This window comes from Colias eurytheme, chromosome 22 (assembly GCF_061535395.1).
Source record: "Colias eurytheme isolate Ceu_HAF_F1 chromosome 22, ilColEury1 Martin Lab GWU primary, whole genome shotgun sequence".
Classification (NCBI taxonomy): domain Eukaryota; kingdom Metazoa; phylum Arthropoda; class Insecta; order Lepidoptera; family Pieridae; genus Colias; species Colias eurytheme.
In genome coordinates, this window is record NC_143001.1 from 218,392 (window position 1) to 236,411 (window position 18,020).

The 18,020-nt window shown below is 38.9% G+C and overlaps 1 protein-coding gene across 1 annotated transcript; it reads right to left on the minus strand.

Moving 5' to 3' along the window:
* Positions 1–1,002: 1,002 nt before the first annotated feature.
* On the minus strand, positions 1,003–18,000 carry LOC149898453 (kynurenine/alpha-aminoadipate aminotransferase, mitochondrial). The gene is made up of 7 exons (XM_090115111.1): positions 17,346–18,000; positions 14,377–14,545; positions 13,253–13,439; positions 12,536–12,796; positions 9,842–10,021; positions 3,709–3,912; positions 1,003–1,345 (listed from the first exon to the last, which is right to left on the minus strand). Exons 1-7 carry the CDS (start codon positions 17,554–17,556, stop codon positions 1,145–1,147), a joined length of 1,413 nt encoding a protein of 470 aa, XP_089971237.1. The 5' UTR covers positions 17,557–18,000; the 3' UTR covers positions 1,003–1,144.
* Between the last annotated feature and the right edge of the window lie 20 nt (positions 18,001–18,020).

The window sequence follows — 18,020 nt, forward strand, 5'->3', positions numbered from 1 at the left end:
GTTAAGGGCGAGTAACTGCAAATAAGGTAAGGATTTCCATTGGAATCGTTATATGAAAGCATATCATAAAGCAGTTATAGTCCTTTTGCGTCCCTATAGTCAAGTATAATCTGATAACGTACTTTTAGTCAAGTAAAAAGCTTAAAAATAATTATTAAATCAGACGGTTAAGGTACTTTAAAGGAAATTTAGCGAAGTAGTGTTGGTTAGACGCTTTCAAGTTATGGAATCGCTGAAAATTGTGTTACTTAACGGCTTACAATATTTTCATATATTTATAACTATTAATGCTAGAGAAATGATTCTTAGACAGAAAGATAGAGAATTCTGAACTCTATCACCCTACATTTAAAACTGAAAATTGACCATTTGAGGGTTAACGGCTTTTTAGTTAAAGGACGGCAGTATTGGTAGAGTTTTTTCAGAAAACAAAGTGCGCACGCGCGGGCGGCCTCCCGCATCGTTCATTGGGCGCGGATTTTTGAATTATTTGATATCAAAAAAATTGGTTGTTCGTAAAGTAGGTTTACGATCGAGATGTTTACGTGATAACATAATGCAGTGGCAGCGCTCGAGATGAAACAGGAGATCGGTCCGTCTCTCTCTCGTTATAACCTGCGATCGCGCTCGTGAGGTTTTGGTGTGACACAAGTTTATGAACATGTCACCCGACTAAAACGATTTTAAAAACGTTATCACGTTAAAAATTAAAAAAATTCAAAATTATTTCTTTCTTTCCTTTACATAAACAAATTTGTGATTGGAACACTCCTAGTAAGCAAATAAAATGCTTGTGTCAGGAGGTTCCGCTCTTCCTTAACACTATTACAGAAACAGAAATAAAACAATATGAATGAATACAATGCAAAAATATAAAAGAGAAGAAAGAATTTAATAAAAAAATATCGGTATCGGTTGATTTATTATCGGCGATACCGATATATCGGCTTGCCGATATATCGGCCGATATATCGGTATCGGTATCGGTATCGTTACATCCCTAGTTTTTACTGTGTATTATAATGTTATAGGTGTGTTTAAAATAAATTGTTTTGTACATAATCATAATTGATTATTCTGAGTTTTTCTTTTATAATAAAGGATTTACACAATATAATTTTTTTTTATTTAATTTTTCGACCTCTTATCCCTCAGTAGCCCGCAACCTTTCCTCTCCCTGTTCAAGAACAAGCAAGTCGCGTAATCTCAAAGCCGCGACTTGTAAGTCAGCGAGTGGAGCTCTAGTGAAGGTAAGTCGTACGTGTGGGGAGGGAGCCTGTGTGTCGTACGAGAACGCTTGCCCGGGACATACCATGAGCCCGTGGGATATTGCTGTTTCGAACGCCTGGGGGAAAAATTAATGGATTAGAATTCATTTTTTATAAGTTTTATATTTTGAAAGTTCTGAGTTCGATTCCTTAAAAGATTGAAGTTTTTTTTGTCACTAAATTCGATGACATGTTTCTAAAAAAAAAGATCTCTGTCTGTTAAGTTGGAAATTTACATCAGTCAGAATCGACATTCGAAATCGAAAATTTAACAATACATAATTCCAAAAGTTTTCAAACTTCGGTCAAGTGAATGGTTCATTGGGACGACAATAAATCTCATCTTGCAACCTTGTCCGCAGTTCGGAACATTGTTAAAATTGCAATTAAATTATTTTTTTGCTGTAGATATAGTCGTGAAAAAAATTCCAAAAATTCTGCAAACTTGGGAAAGTTTTCGAAATAATATTTCATATCACGTATTAAATTTGCAACCAATCTAAGTGTGATATGAAATATTATATGAAAGAAAGAAAATACGTTTAATTACAAATACTTTTACAAATCTTTGACTTATAACTAAACACTTTAGTACATGGAAAAAAAATTAAATCTTAAAATACAATAAATACATTCAAAAATATCTTAATATCGTATTTGTAGAACTTTTGGAATTTTTTTCACGACCATACAGCAAAAAATAATTTAATTGCAATTTTAACAATGTTCCGAACTGCGGACAAGGTTGCAAGATGAGATTTATTGTCGTCCCAATGAACCATTCACTTGACCGAAGTTTGAAAACTTTTGGAATTATTGTGAATTGATTGTCTTGACTGACTGGAGTAATTATGAAAAATTAAGTTTGCGTTGCGATTTTCTCTTCCTTTTTCACTCTTGGTCTTGAAATGCTGAAAAAAAGCCTCTAGCACACACTCACCAGGCGGTGCACGTCGCGCACGCCGCGCAGGGCCAGCCAGTAGAACAGGCCGGCGCGCGGCGTGTCCCAGTGCGCGCGCGGCCCCAGCCCCGCGCTAACCGACCCGCCCCACACCACACACTCACCAGGCGGTGCACGTCGCGCACGCCGCGCAGGGCCAGCCAGTAGAACAGGCCGGCGCGCGGCGTGTCCCAGTGCGCGCGCGGCCCCAGCCCCGCGCTAACCGACCCGCCCCACACCACACACTCACCAGGCGGTGCACGTCGCGCACGCCGCGCAGGGCCAGCCAGTAGAACAGGCCGGCGCGCGGCGTGTCCCAGTGCGCGCGCGGCCCCAGCCCCGCGCTAACCGACCCGCCCCACACCACACACTCACCAGGCGGTGCACGTCGCGCACGCCGCGCAGGGCCAGCCAGTAGAACAGGCCGGCGCGCGGCGTGTCCCAGTGCGCGCGCGGCCCCAGCCCCGCGCTAACCGACCCGCCCCACACCACACACTCACCAGGCGGTGCACGTCGCGCACGCCGCGCAGGGCCAGCCAGTAGAACAGGCCGGCGCGCGGCGTGTCCCAGTGCGCGCGCGGCCCCAGCCCCGCGCTAACCGACCCGCCCCACACCACACACTCACCAGGCGGTGCACGTCGCGCACGCCGCGCAGGGCCAGCCAGTAGAACAGGCCGGCGCGCGGCGTGTCCCAGTGCGCGCGCGGCCCCAGCCCCGCGCTAACCGACCCGCCCCACACCACACACTCACCAGGCGGTGCACGTCGCGCACGCCGCGCAGGGCCAGCCAGTAGAACAGGCCGGCGCGCGGCGTGTCCCAGTGCGCGCGCGGCCCCAGCCCCGCGCTAACCGACCCGCCCCACACCACACACTCACCAGGCGGTGCACGTCGCGCACGCCGCGCAGGGCCAGCCAGTAGAACAGGCCGGCGCGCGGCGTGTCCCAGTGCGCGCGCGGCCCCAGCCCCGCGCTAACCGACCCGCCCCACACCACACACTCACCAGGCGGTGCACGTCGCGCACGCCGCGCAGGGCCAGCCAGTAGAACAGGCCGGCGCGCGGCGTGTCCCAGTGCGCGCGCGGCCCCAGCCCCGCGCTAACCGACCCGCCCCACACCACACACTCACCAGGCGGTGCACGTCGCGCACGCCGCGCAGGGCCAGCCAGTAGAACAGGCCGGCGCGCGGCGTGTCCCAGTGCGCGCGCGGCCCCAGCCCCGCGCTAACCGACCCGCCCCACACCACACACTCACCAGGCGGTGCACGTCGCGCACGCCGCGCAGGGCCAGCCAGTAGAACAGGCCGGCGCGCGGCGTGTCCCAGTGCGCGCGCGGCCCCAGCCCCGCGCTAACCGACCCGCCCCACACCACACACTCACCAGGCGGTGCACGTCGCGCACGCCGCGCAGGGCCAGCCAGTAGAACAGGCCGGCGCGCGGCGTGTCCCAGTGCGCGCGCGGCCCCAGCCCCGCGCTAACCGACCCGCCCCACACCACACACTCACCAGGCGGTGCACGTCGCGCACGCCGCGCAGGGCCAGCCAGTAGAACAGGCCGGCGCGCGGCGTGTCCCAGTGCGCGCGCGGCCCCAGCCCCGCGCCCGCCAGCGCGGCGCCCAGCGCGTCGCGCCGCACGCGGTACAGCGCGCGGGCTGACGACATGTGGGACGCGAACTCGCTGCGCGAGCGGAGCAGCCGGTACAGGATCACCTGTTATAACATTATGTAGGTAATGTGTAGTGACGGATTCCAATGAGCAAGAAGATGATCTTCGCGCTACTCTAAGAGATTTAATCAAGCGATGGAGTTTCTTGCCGATTCTTCTCCATAGATACTGCTTTCCGATTCCGAATCGGTTGTAAATGTTAAAAATACTTATGTAATGACGATTCGAAAGTGCTACTAAATAGTAATCTAATTGAATAAATGAATGATTGAGTTTAAGTTTGATAATTAGAATATAATAATTATGTGTACAGAGCGCGAGAACAGCGTTCGGTAGGCAGTAGCTCACGGTCACGGATCACAATACTTCGACGGCCTACAATCACGCATAAGATGATGATCACAGATTTTCGTAATTACGATTATATCGTGAAATACATATTACAATATTATGTCGAGTACAGCGTTCTGCGAATCTTCTTTCACAGAAATAGTACATAATATTATGTTACGCTCAAAGACCGAAAACGCTCATTGAGCGAAATAATTGCTCAAAACGCGTTGTGGTCAAAAAATGTTTAGGGATGGATAGGTGGATGGATATGAAAGGAAAAGGATGAGATATAAGGGAAATTGATGGGAAAGGGAATACATATTCGCATTCATTAATATTAATTAATAAACCAGTATTTAAACTGTATTAGTCTACTCATGTCGATTTTGTCCAATTTAATTGCATTAATAAGTAAGACACATTTTACCAAATTGTGATACCATTATCATCGACCTTGATTAGCGTCGCCGCGTTTGATAGCACATGGCCAAGGACAATATTTTTATGTAATAGTTAAACAAATAAGTAATAACGATGACATCAGTTTTAGAGTTAGTTTTCCGCCTTCACTAACAATTTGATCATGTTTGATAATAGTTTATTACGTTCTACATACAAATAATTCAAACATTTACAGTACGTGACGTATATCACGTCATGTCATGCTATGCCACGTCATATCATACAAGTCACGTCACGACGGGTAGTGTCACGTCATTTCACGTCACGTTCCGTCATAACTCATAACACGTCATTTCACGTCACGTCACGTCATAACACGTCATTCCCGTCACGTCACATTATTACACGTTATTTCACGTCACGTCTCGTCATAACACGTCATTCCCGTCACGTCACATTATTACACGTTATTTCACGTCACGTCTCGTCATAACACGTCACGTCATAACATGCCATTTCACGTCACGTCACGTCATATCACGACATTTCACGTCATAACAAGCCATTTCACGTCACGTCACGTCATAACACGTTATTTCACGTCACGTCACGTCATAACACGCCATTTCACGTCACGTCATAGCACGTCATTTCCCGTCACGTCACATCATTACACATAATTTCACGTCATTTCACGTCACGTCATTACACGTCATTTCACTTCAAGTCACGTCATAACACGCCATTTCACGTCACGTCACGTCATATCACGACATTTCACGTCATAACAAGCCTTTTCACGTCACGTCACGTCATAACACGTTATTTCACGTCACGTCATAACACGTTATTTCACGTCACATCGCGTCATAACACGCCATTTCACGTCACGTCGCGCCATAACACGTCATTTCACGTCACGTCTCGTCATAACACGCCATTTCCCGTCACGTCATTTCACGTCACGTCATTAAACGTCATTTCACGTCACGTCACGCGGGGAGGTAGAGTGACGGAAGTTAAAGTGACTGGAGTTAATGTGGCGGAAGGTAAAGTGACGGAATCTAAAGTGACGGGAGGTAAAGTGACGCAAGTTAAAGTGACGGAAGTTAAAGTGACGGGAGGTAAAGTGACGCGAGTTAAAGTGACGGGAGTTAAAGTGACGCAAGTTAAAGTGACGGGAGGTAAAGTAACGCGAGGTAAAGTGACGCGAGTTAAAGTGACGGGAGGTTAAGTGGCGGGAGGTAAAGTGACGGAAGTTAAAGTGACGGAAGCTAAAGTGACGGGAGGTAAAGTGACGCAAGTTTAAGTGATGGGAGGTCAAAATTATTTCGATTTAAGGAATAAATAGATACTTAAAGATAATAAAGGGAAACTTTAAATGAAGTTTAAAATAACGAATGACAAAAGTGACGGGAGGTAAAGTGACGGGAGTTAATGTGGCGGGAGATAAAGTGACGGAACCTAAAGTGACGGAAGTTTAAGTGACGGGAGCTAAAGTGACGGGAGTTAAAGTGACGCGAGTGAAAGTGGCGGGAGTTAAAGTGACGCAAGTTAAAGTGACGGGAGGTAAAGTGACGCGAGTTAAAGTGACGGGTATGCACCCGGGTTTACCCGGTTTCGAAAAACCCGGGTAAACCCGGGTTTTTGATGATCTTGAGAACCGGGTCTGAATAATATGAAACCCGGTTCTCCCGGTTCCGACCAAAATATTAAAATATAAAGTATTATTTATATTTTGCTGCATTATTTTAACAAATTTATTCTATCTGGCAACGTCAGACTCACGTGCATCGCGAATTTTCGTGCCACGCCTCAAGCGTGGCTCTGATTGGTTATCCAACCTTAGATGCTATAGGTTTCCTAGTTAGTTGTATTACCAAAAAAAAAAAAATTGGCTTTGAAAATGACAAAAATTAGACTACAGAAATATTTTTATTAGATTTGTCGTGAATTTGAAAAGCTGTTGATTTTACTGTTTCACATAATGATCCAGTCATGTTTTTGTTTTTGGTACCAAGCTGAAATTTATATCGAATACTCAAGTCTACGGTCCCTTGATGCTGTGAAAAAGTCAAACTCACAAGCCAACGCATCAAAAGATTCAGCCGTAAATGCTGAAAATTTTCGCAAATTTCGACATTTACATGGAACTCAAAACCTACAGGGTACTTCTCATGAACACAGAGCCTTGAAATTTGATAAAGGAAAAATTGCTTGCTAAAAACATAAATTTTAAAGTTACAAATTATAAAAAATAGGTTTGTTCGGAGCCCTCGGAGCGCGAGTCCGACTCGCACTTGGCTGATTTTTTGCTTTACAGTTTGCAGTTAATGAATAAGGTTTAAGTTTATATGTGATAATTATGATAACAAGGTACTTTTATAAGACTGATAAATAAAGAGAAGTATTGAAATTTTGTTTCTTAATTAATTTAATAAAATAAGACACAAGCCGCGTAAAATAAAAGGCCGATCGGGTACTTTTACAGTTACTTTTGTTTTATTTTGTACTAGCTGTGCCCGCGACTTCGTCCGCGTGGAATAGTGACTGCATAGTAGTTACTACTTAATACATAATTATTGAGTAAACACGTCTTGAAACACGTACTATCATATACAACTAAATTATAAGTAGGTACATTAAATTATTATAAAGTTAAGAAATAAAATAAATAATAACACAAAAGAACTGTTAGTAAAATTTATTACTAAACTGAGCTATAAAACTTAGGTTCAGAAGAGTTCAAAATTTCCAGGATGTGGTTATTCTCCCGCTCCCATATTCCTTCTACTTTCACAGACTTTCAACTTTTCCCTGTCACCCCTAGTAAATGGCAGAACCGATTTTGATCTAAACCATGTCTAATCATACCTATATATTACGTACATGTCATATCCTTTCGTTTGGTACTCCATTTGGATTATTTATCCCCACTATCACCCCTAAGGTGCCCTATATGTAATAAACAGATTAACCGATTTTGATAAAACATGACTAATTGTGATTCACACGTCATTTGATATGCCGCTTGATTATATTATTCGACCACATTCGATTATTCATTCCCACTTTTTTTACCGCTATAAATCAATAAATGGATGAACCGATTTTGATTAAATATGCCTCATCATACTTCTCACGTCAGGTCATGCCCTTTCATTTGATAAGCCACTTGGGTATATTATTTGACAACTTTTATTCCCACTTTTATACCTATATCCAATAAATGGATGAACCAATTTTGATAAAATATGTCTTATTGTACTTTACACGTCATGTCTTTCATTAGATAAGTCACTTGAGTATATTTGATAAAATTTATTTATTTATTCCCACTTTAACCCCTATATCAAATAAATGGATGGACCGATTTTGATATAATTTGACTTGTTGTTTCTGACGGGTCATCTTTTTTCATTTGATATATCACTTGTATTGGGTATAACAGACAACATTCGTTTTTTTCATTCCCACTTTTACCCCTCTATATAATAAATGGATGAACCGATTTTGATTAAATACCTATGCCTCATTATACTTCTCACGTCAGGTCATGCCCTTTCATTTGATATGCCACTTGGGTATATTCGACAACTTTTATTCCCACTTTTATACCTACATAATATTATCTATACAAATATCTATACAAATATTATAAAGAGGAAAGGTTTGATTTTTTGTTTGTTTGTTTGTATGAATTGAATAGGCTCCGAAACTACTTGGCAGATTTGAAAAATTCTTTCACTGTTGGAAAGCTACATCATTTCTGAGTGACATAGGCTAGGTTTTATCCCGGAAATCCCACGGGAACGGGAACTATGCGGGTTTTTTTTTGAAAACGCGGGCGAAGCCGCAGGCGGAAAGCTAGTATCCAATAAATGGATGAACCAATTTTGATAAAATATTATGTCTTATTGTACTTTACACGTCATGTCTTTCATTAGATACGTCATTGAGTATATTTGATAAAATTTATTTATTTATTTCCACTTTTACCCCTATATCAAATAAATGGATGAACCGATTTTGATAAAATTTGACTAATTGTTTCTGACATGTCGTCTATTTTCATTTGATATATCACTTGGGTATAACCGACAACATTCGTTTTTTTCATTCCCACTTACCCCTATATATAATAAACAACTAATGTAACAAAAAAAAACGTATCTAATTCGTATTACCCGTTAGCGAGCTACGGTGGCACAGACAGACATGTAAACACACATAGCGGACATAACACCCCTCTTTTTGCGTCGGGGGTTAAAAATATAATACCTACGACATAATTTCAAAGACCTTTTATAATATATAAAATTTACCTAGAAGTAACCATAATGCTATTTGTGCAGGTTTTAGACTTATGAGCAAAAATCTAAATAAAGGTCCGTTGACCCCCCCTACTACCCCCTCAGCATAACCACCCCCCCCCACGCTTGGGGACTTTCGATATGATCATCTGGACATGTCAAGGAATAACTTTAGCCTATAATTTACGTAATAAAGTAAATTCATGTTTAGAATGCCTTAGCAAATGTTCGCTGTGATTACTTAAATGGTCATAAATTTTTTATTTATGAACCGATTGACATGAAATAAACACTAAATGTTAAATGAAGCTTACCACAATATATTAGTGAAAACCGCATCTAAATCGGATAAGCCGTTTCTGAGATTAGCGTGTTCAAACATACAGACAAACAGACAAACAGACAAACAGACAAACAGACAAAAATTTTTTTAACAACAGTTTTGGGTTTGGGATCGATTTAGTAATAACCGCTGCTGATTTTTTTTTACATATTTTCATTGTACAGACACCACTTTTCTAGAATTTTATTATATGTAATTGATTTTTTCCCAGGTATTATAAAAGAACCGGGTAACCCGGTTCTACCCGGTTCTGAACTCGATTTGGAACCGGGTTTCAGAAACTTGGAACCGGACTCGGTTCTGCATGCCCTACCGGTCACGTCATAACACGCCATTTCACGTCACGTCATATCACGCCATTTCACGACACGTCACATCATTACACGCAATTTCACGTCACATCACGTCATTTCACGTCAGGTCATTACACGTCATTTCACGTCACATCACGTCATAACACGCCATTTCACGTCACGTCTCATCATATCACGTTGTTTCTATATCAAATCATTAAAATCATATCTCGTCTCGTCATTTCACGTAACGTAACGTCACGTCACATCACGTCATGTCATGGCATACCTGCGCGAGCGTGCAGGGGTGCAGCAGCTCGGCCTGCGTGTGCAGCTCGGCGCGGCGCAGCAGCGGCGCGGGCAGCGTGGCCCACGCGCCGCGCAGCCCCGCGCACACCACCTTCGACATAGAGTCCAGGCGCAGCACGCGCCCGCACTGGTCCAGTGAGAGGAACGAGGGGGGGCGCGACTGGAATAATAAATAAAAAAAGACGTGTGGCACTCGGGGACTGCCGCGGTAAAGCTATTGCATGCTATGCCTTCAAGCCACACCTCCGCCCGTCGGAGTGGGGAGCGTGAGGTTTTATCGTTACGGAATTTCTCGATTCGGTCCCCGAGCTCAAGGCCCGCGATAGAAGCTATACAATAGTTTAATAAATCTTTCGGGACAATTTTCACACACGGCACGATCTAATCCTATACTAAGCTTTCACTTGTGTTATGGAAACGTATCACGTTACTCCGTGAATTGACGGTATTGCCATTGTAACGCGAAATTATACTCAAAACGCGCCTAAAGAAGTGTCGCTTCAATAAAGTATTAAATGAAATAAGGCTAAGTTCGCACTAGGTGTAACTTGGTGTAACATGGCACGAGTCACGACACATTTGCCGATTGTTCAAATTTGGTCGAATTTGGCACTTTTCAAAATTATTTGAAACTAAATCACGAAAAGCCAACAACTTATTACGAGAACATTTAGATGAAAATTTGACAAGTAGGTACTTATAAATAAGAATTTATTTTCACAAACTTATCGACTACTTCACTTCTAACTTAATCGAAAACTTATCGGTAAAAGTAACAAAATAAATAGCACAACGCGATTTTTATTATTTACTAGCGGCCCGCCCCGGCTTCGCCCGTGGTACATAATATTTACGTTTTCTCTACATAAGAACCATCCTCGTACTTCAAGGAATATAATAAAAAAGAATTATCGAAATCGGTTCAGCCGTTCTCGAGTTATGCGCTTACCAACACATTTTGCGATTCATTTTTATATATAAGACTAGCGACCCGCCCCGGCTTCGCACGGGTGCAATGCTGATACTAAATACACTACAGAAAAACTGTGAACGTTGTATATAAAAACATAGCGGCCCGCAGCCCGCTCCGACTTCGTATAGATAGCCTGGCGGCCGGCCGGTACCGCCGCAAACGCTACGTCCCGCAATTTTTAAATTTGTAATATCTTCGAAAATATTCACTTAAATCATACGGTGTAAAGGGCCATATAGATCTATATTAAACGAACAATGTATTCAAGGTATTTAATTGGTTAAGGATTAATGCTGTATTGGTTAAAATCGCATCGAAAATTAGCCATTATTTTTCGTAAAAAGTAAATGACAAAAAAATGTTATTGTGGGTTATCCATAAGAGATAGACATATACCATCGCGGACTTTTCTATAGACCTTTTCAATGTGTATAATACTTAGTACATTATTTTGATAAAACTCGTAGGGTTCAGCCTGCGTTTGCAATGTAAGCGGAAAAAATGTAATTTTTTACGACATCACTTTAGAAACCTCAAAAATAACAGTACTTCTCCACTATTTAATAGATGTTATTATACATATAAACCTTCCTCTTGAATCACTCTATCTATTAAAAAAAACCGCATCAAAATCCGTTGCGTAGTTTCAAAGATTTAAGCGTACAAAGGGACATAGGGACATAGGGACAGGGAAATCGACTTTGTTTTATACTATGTAGTGATTTAAGGCTACAGTAAAAAGGTTTAAATTAACAAAAAACTACGGCTCATAGAAACCTAGAAAAGCCACGGGCTCTAGCTAGTAAAAAATATTATAGCTTTTGATCCAATCATGTGACTTGACGTTTAAAAAATACAAGATTTAAAAACTAAAATATTTTCATAACCTAATATAAACACATAAAGTGACAAATATTTTACCTTTTTAGATAAACCCCCATCGATAGTGATAACCCTAGCTGATAGCTCTTAGTTTGTTAAATATTTTGATTCATTGTTTGTATCGTAATTCGTAGTGCAAGGTTTTTGTAACATACAATATAATGAATAAGATAATATCACAGACTAATAATAATATACTACGTATACAAATAATATTTAAAGATATTATAAATAGGAGGAAATTTGCTAATAAGTAGGTAATATATTTTTGTATCATTAAAATGACAAAGAAACTTGAAAGCTGAAAGATGCGATATTTTATTCAAACCATTATTACTTTATAATTCATTTTTAAAAGATACTTTTAAATGCTGTTGAAAATTAAATTGTTTTTATATTATTAAACCAATTATGTTGTTGTAGTTATTTATTATTGACCATTAGATTTATTGAGACATTGCTATGAATCATGTCTCATTTGAAGCTTATATTTATCAGCTGTTATCTGTACATATTTGTATTTCCGTATTTGTTTACAATTAAATTTAATTATAATATGATGTAAATTATACAAATAATGCAGGATATTAACATTGAACCCGCGGCTTCTCCCTTATCGATTAATCTTCATTTTTATAAAAATTATCAAGAGCTTTAAAAGTTAAAGTTATATCCAAAGAAACTGGGCATTAAAATACACCAAAATTATTTTAGCGGAAGTATTAATAAATTATTATTAGCTTAACACCTCATTCACAAAAAAATACAAACACAAAAAATCATGAAAATTCAGTCAAAAATAAATAAACTCATACTCACATCAGAATAATTCAAAAACGCGTACGGATCGTCTTCCACAATCAAGAAGTCGTATTTACAAGCTAGTTCGTAAATCTGTCTTCGTCTGTGTGCCGGTAGAACTGTTCCCGTGGGATTATTTCCTGTAGGAATTGTGTATAAGAGTTTGGGCATTTTTAGTCCCAGTTTGGAGCGATGGGAGAGACAATCCTCTAGTACAGAGGGGATAAGACCATCCTCGTCTTCAGGGATCGCGAGGATTTCTGGATCGTAGGGACGAAGCTGGAAATTTGATGATTTACTTTTAATCTCGAAAGTGTTACATTTTAGGCCGATAAACAATTTGAAAGCTCTTTAAAAAGCCTTTCTGGGCTACAAAAAAGGTTATAAACTTCTGACAGCAGCAGCTTTATATTTTAATCCACGATTTTTTTAGAATGTCTTGCTTATGGCTTTCATAAAAACTCTACAAATGCATTTGGTATAAAAATGTGAAATAACACTGCATAAAACACGTAAAAAAACTCTTGAAAAATCATGTTGATCAAATAGTAGCCTCTAAAAATAAAAATAAAGAATATAAGATCATAAGAGCGTTACATAAATTACTAGTTAATCTAAATAAAAACGTAACTGAAATAGCCTGCTTCAATTACGACATAATATTACGTACTTAGGTAAACACATCTCGACACTATTTTTTGTTTAGTTTATCAATTATAACATGCATCCACATACCGCGCTATTAACCCCAGTAAAAGTAAACTCGGTAGTGATAACCGGGTCCCCAGGGTCCACGAGCAGTTCCACACACTGGTAGATGCCGTGCTGGCTCCCGTTCGTGATGAGGATGTCGCGGTCCAGGGGGGGAGGGCGGTGGACATCCTGTTGGAACTCCCGGAGGAGCGTGAGGAGGGGGGGGAACCTTTGTGGTTGGAAATTTTTGGAATCTTAGTCATTTTTAGAAAAGAAATTCAGGTATCACGTAGTGGAGAGTCTTGGCAAAAAAAAGACGCGGGTTCGAAACCCGCCTAGTGATCGTATTGTATTTTGTCAAATATTTCAAATTAAACAGCATTTGAATGTTAAAAAATAAAATAGTTAAATAATAAAAAACCTTAAATGAAGACAAGTTAAGTCATTTGTAAATTGTACCAAATATTATAAATGTGACCACAATTTATATAAATTATGGTCACATTTGGGTACTATATTATTGCTAAAATATATTATGTTATTAAAGATGATGATTCCAAGAATGATAAAGAACAAGAAAAAAAAAGATTATTTCTAAAGAGCAGTCTGTTTACAGATTCCTATGTTTCCTAACTTCTGGAACGTTATTACTTATTACATAGGTTAAAACAATTTTTTGTGACACTCAAAGAAAACAAATTATTTGTATAATAAGTCATTACTCTGTGATAAAGACGACTGGAGAAAACATGATAGTACGATATGATGTGCGTATTTTTGTTATAGTCACGTAAAAAATACTGAACTGATTGAGATGATATTATTTACCCTTGAAATAGAGTAGGTATGGTTCTTAGAGTATGTACTAAGGTTTACACTTGAAAAAAAAGGTCTTAAATAATTGTTGAACTACTTTTTCAACATTTGTGCACAAGCACTCGACTAGTGTTCTCTATAAATCTAATAACATACTGTGTAGGATTTAAAAATAAATATCTAATTATGTATTTTGACGATTCACAAGAGCTTTGGAAGACTAATTGAATGAATAAATGTTATTGCCTAGAGTTGAATGAAGGTATTGCAACGTTATTTTGATTCTCGTATATTTCTTTTTATGTAAATAATTGTGATCCTAAATAAATAAATTAGAGTTCGACACCTACCCTTGAGACGGTAAATACTGCAGAGCCATGGCTAGCTCATCTCCCTCCATGAGGATCTTACCCCCACTCTTGGTGCTGATCTCCAGCCGGTCGAAGGGGAAGATTTGTTCATTTGGCATCCCCTCTGCTAGGGAGATCATTTGCTTGCCGATCTTGTAGGCTAGAGATGCTGTAGGGGATTAGATTTATCTATAGATACGTTTATATTTGTATCTGTCTATTTTAGTTGGTGACAAAAAACAGCAGAAATTTTTTATAGGTATAATTATTAGAAGTAGAATTACATAAAAATAAACTACCTTATCTTAGCGGCTTCAATCAGTGGTTAAAAGAAAATTTAATATAACACTAACTATACTACTTTATAGAGTAGCCACTCTCTAGCCTCCTGTCTTTTGTTGTGTTGTGAAGTCCCGTGTCCCCAAGTGGGGTAAGGGGCAGATGCATTCATCCATACATCTGTTTCACTGATCGATTTTATTTAGGGACAAGTAGGTGATCAGCCTTCTGTGTCCTGCCAGCCCGAGACATTTTTTTTTCTTCGTTTCCACCGGGAATCGAACCCAGGACCCCTCGGTTCTACGCGCACGCGTCATCCACTGTACCAAGGAGGCGGTCAACTATCTCACTGTCTACAGGCACAAAAATCGTAACATAAAAGGATCAAGGATCAGTGACAATGCAAAAATTTCTTGTTTTTTAGTTTTTTATTATATTTTATACGTAGTCAATAAACTATTGTATAATGTATTGCGTCAGTATGGGGTCACTGAGATAGCGGGTCAGTTACATAATGATAACAATTTTTCTGGAAACCCAGCTGATATGAATTCGCAATTATTTAGTTGAAATTAGTTCATTGACTTAATTTGAGTCATGTTTTTGGATATTATATTTTACGAGAGATTTTGTATTGTAGAATTATGTTGGTGATAACGACGATAAATGGTGATAAATTCTTTATAAATTTAAGAAATCTATACTAATATTATAAAGCTGAAGAGTTTGTTTGTTAAGAACGCGCTAACCTCAGGAACTACTGGCCCGATTTCAAAAATTATTTCGGTGTTAGATAGGTACTTAGCCCATTTATCGAGGCAGACAATAACATCATTAAGGCACCAACAGGAGCGGAGCTAGTTCATTTATTATATAATTATTATAGGTAAATCAATTTGTTTATATATGTTATAGGCAAACTCCGAAGCTCCGGCGCTCCTAGGTTGGACTGGTCAATCCTCAGGTCAGACTGAATGACTTAGTCAAAGCCCAAACAAATGTAAATTTTCGGCCTTTGACTAAACAATTTTCGCCAAACCTGGAAGAGACTAATTTGGTCAGGCAAACGTCAAAACACAATTTTATTAAATCGGGGTTTGACGAGTCAAACTCCGATATAGGTATGAAGTGTCTTATCTTCGTATATTTGGAAGCATTTTATCATTTAAGCAGCTTTCAAGTCTTAAGAACCGCTTAACTCTGCCAGTTCTGACACCTGATTGGTCAGTTTACATGATTTTCACTTTTATATTTGAGATGCTTTGAGAGAATGCCGTGTGGCATTAGGCCCGCCTTTTGTACGATGTGCAATAAAGTATAAAATAAATAAATAAATGCTTTGGAATATACGGAGGTTAGTTTGTATAAGATTAAGTGTATAAAAAAATAACATTTTTAAAATTTTGATGTTTATTGTTTTAATAATTTCTTAAGTAATTAAAATGAAAAATTAATCATTTTTCTGACATGGTGAGGCATTAGGTAATTAAAGTGACAAATTAATCATTTTTCTGACATGGTGAGGCATTAATGTTAATTGTTTTAATAATTTCTTAGTTCAGATCAACGTTTGACCGAGAATTGCAGTCGCTTCTAGGATTGACTAGGCCTAAACCGAAACAGAATAATTTACTTTCGACGTTTGACTGAAAAGTTAGGAGCTCCTGGGTTTGACTAAAAATACTTCAGGCAAAGGGCGAAATTGAAATGTATTTCGGGGATTGCCTGATGGCTTTGGCCAAACCTAGGATAAACCAGTCCTTCCGCGAAGAGACTGTGTATCGGACTTTGACTATAACATATATATTTTTCAATTACTGTATAGAGCGTTTTTTTAATTATACATTTTATTATAATGGCTCAAAACATGTTGAATAATAAAAAATACTGCAATTTACTAGCTAGATAACGTATTTTTTAAATTATAAGCATTTTTAAAGCGAATTTTATTACTTTCATAATATTATAAATTCTTATTGAACATTTTTATTTTTACGTCTAAAATAAGATACTTAGGTACATCATAATATATAAGTAATATTATAGAATTTTTTTAGCAGGAATAATTATATTATTATTAATCCCGGACAGACTGATTGTAATGAAATATTGTTAATAATTATGTTAAGGTCAAGTGTATGGCCTGTAATAGATTACAGCTTGACACTAAAACAATGTGTTGTCGCGACCATTTTTATTTAAATAGGTATATGACTTGCAATAACAGTTAGAAACGATATTTTTTTTACTAAATTAAATCAATGAATGTCTGCAAACACTTATTTAAAATTAAAATATTAACTTTTGCAATACAATCGCGCAAAAACTCTAAGAATGGCAAAAAAGTTGGAAAAATTATTCTAACGAAATAACATCATAATCAGGCTTTCTTTTCGCAAAAAGTAAATATTAGTACCTACTCAAAGCTATTTAGTAGAGATATTATTATTAACATAATCAACATCTACATTATTTCAACTGTGTTTGTTTGTTTGTCTTTCTTTTGGCATGATTTTTGTAATAGGAGGCTAGAGAGTGAGATAATATAGGCTTCTTTTACCGTGTTATATATCTCATTCCCACAAGAAATTACTTTACCCAAGTAGAGCCGCGGGGAACAGCTAGTACCTACCTAATAAATCATTCTAATTTTAATCTATATTTCATGAACTTCTAATAAATATACTTACTCATAGATCGTGTTATCGCCGGTTCTCGTTTCATAGCCCGCTTGCTGATGAATCTAGTGTAATCCTTTTCATCCAAAACCCGGTATCTATCCTTGAAATCATATGTTTCTTCGCCATATAAACATAATATATCTTCCACCTTTTGAGAACTCTTTCTTATCACTGAATATAAGGGACGAACCCCGTTTAACTTCAAACACGAAACGAGCATTTTAAATTCGAATAACTTTTTTAAAAATGGAATGTTATTCGCGCGGATTCGACTTTTATTTTTCTTCTTTTTTTTCTTTTTCTTTCACTTTATCTGCAGCCAGTGACTTTTTTTTAATGATGCAATTATTGACGTACAAAGAAAATAATTACGTAAAAAGAATAAATTGTATTTGCTGTTCAATTTTATTTGCCGTTTATTTAAATCGATATTAATTTTTTGTCGTCTTTCTTATAATAAACGACGAGTATTCAGTACAAAAAATTTCGCGACTATGCGATGTGCGTCATAATAATTATTAAAAAATATAATTTAATTTTAAATTAAAATTAAACACAATAAACGATTAGCGTGGTCCGAATAATAATATCGTGTGGTAAGTTGCCCAAACGTGATAAACACAAAAATGTTTTTGCCATGTTCATTGATTATGAAGTTCCGTTGATAAAGTTTATGTAAACATT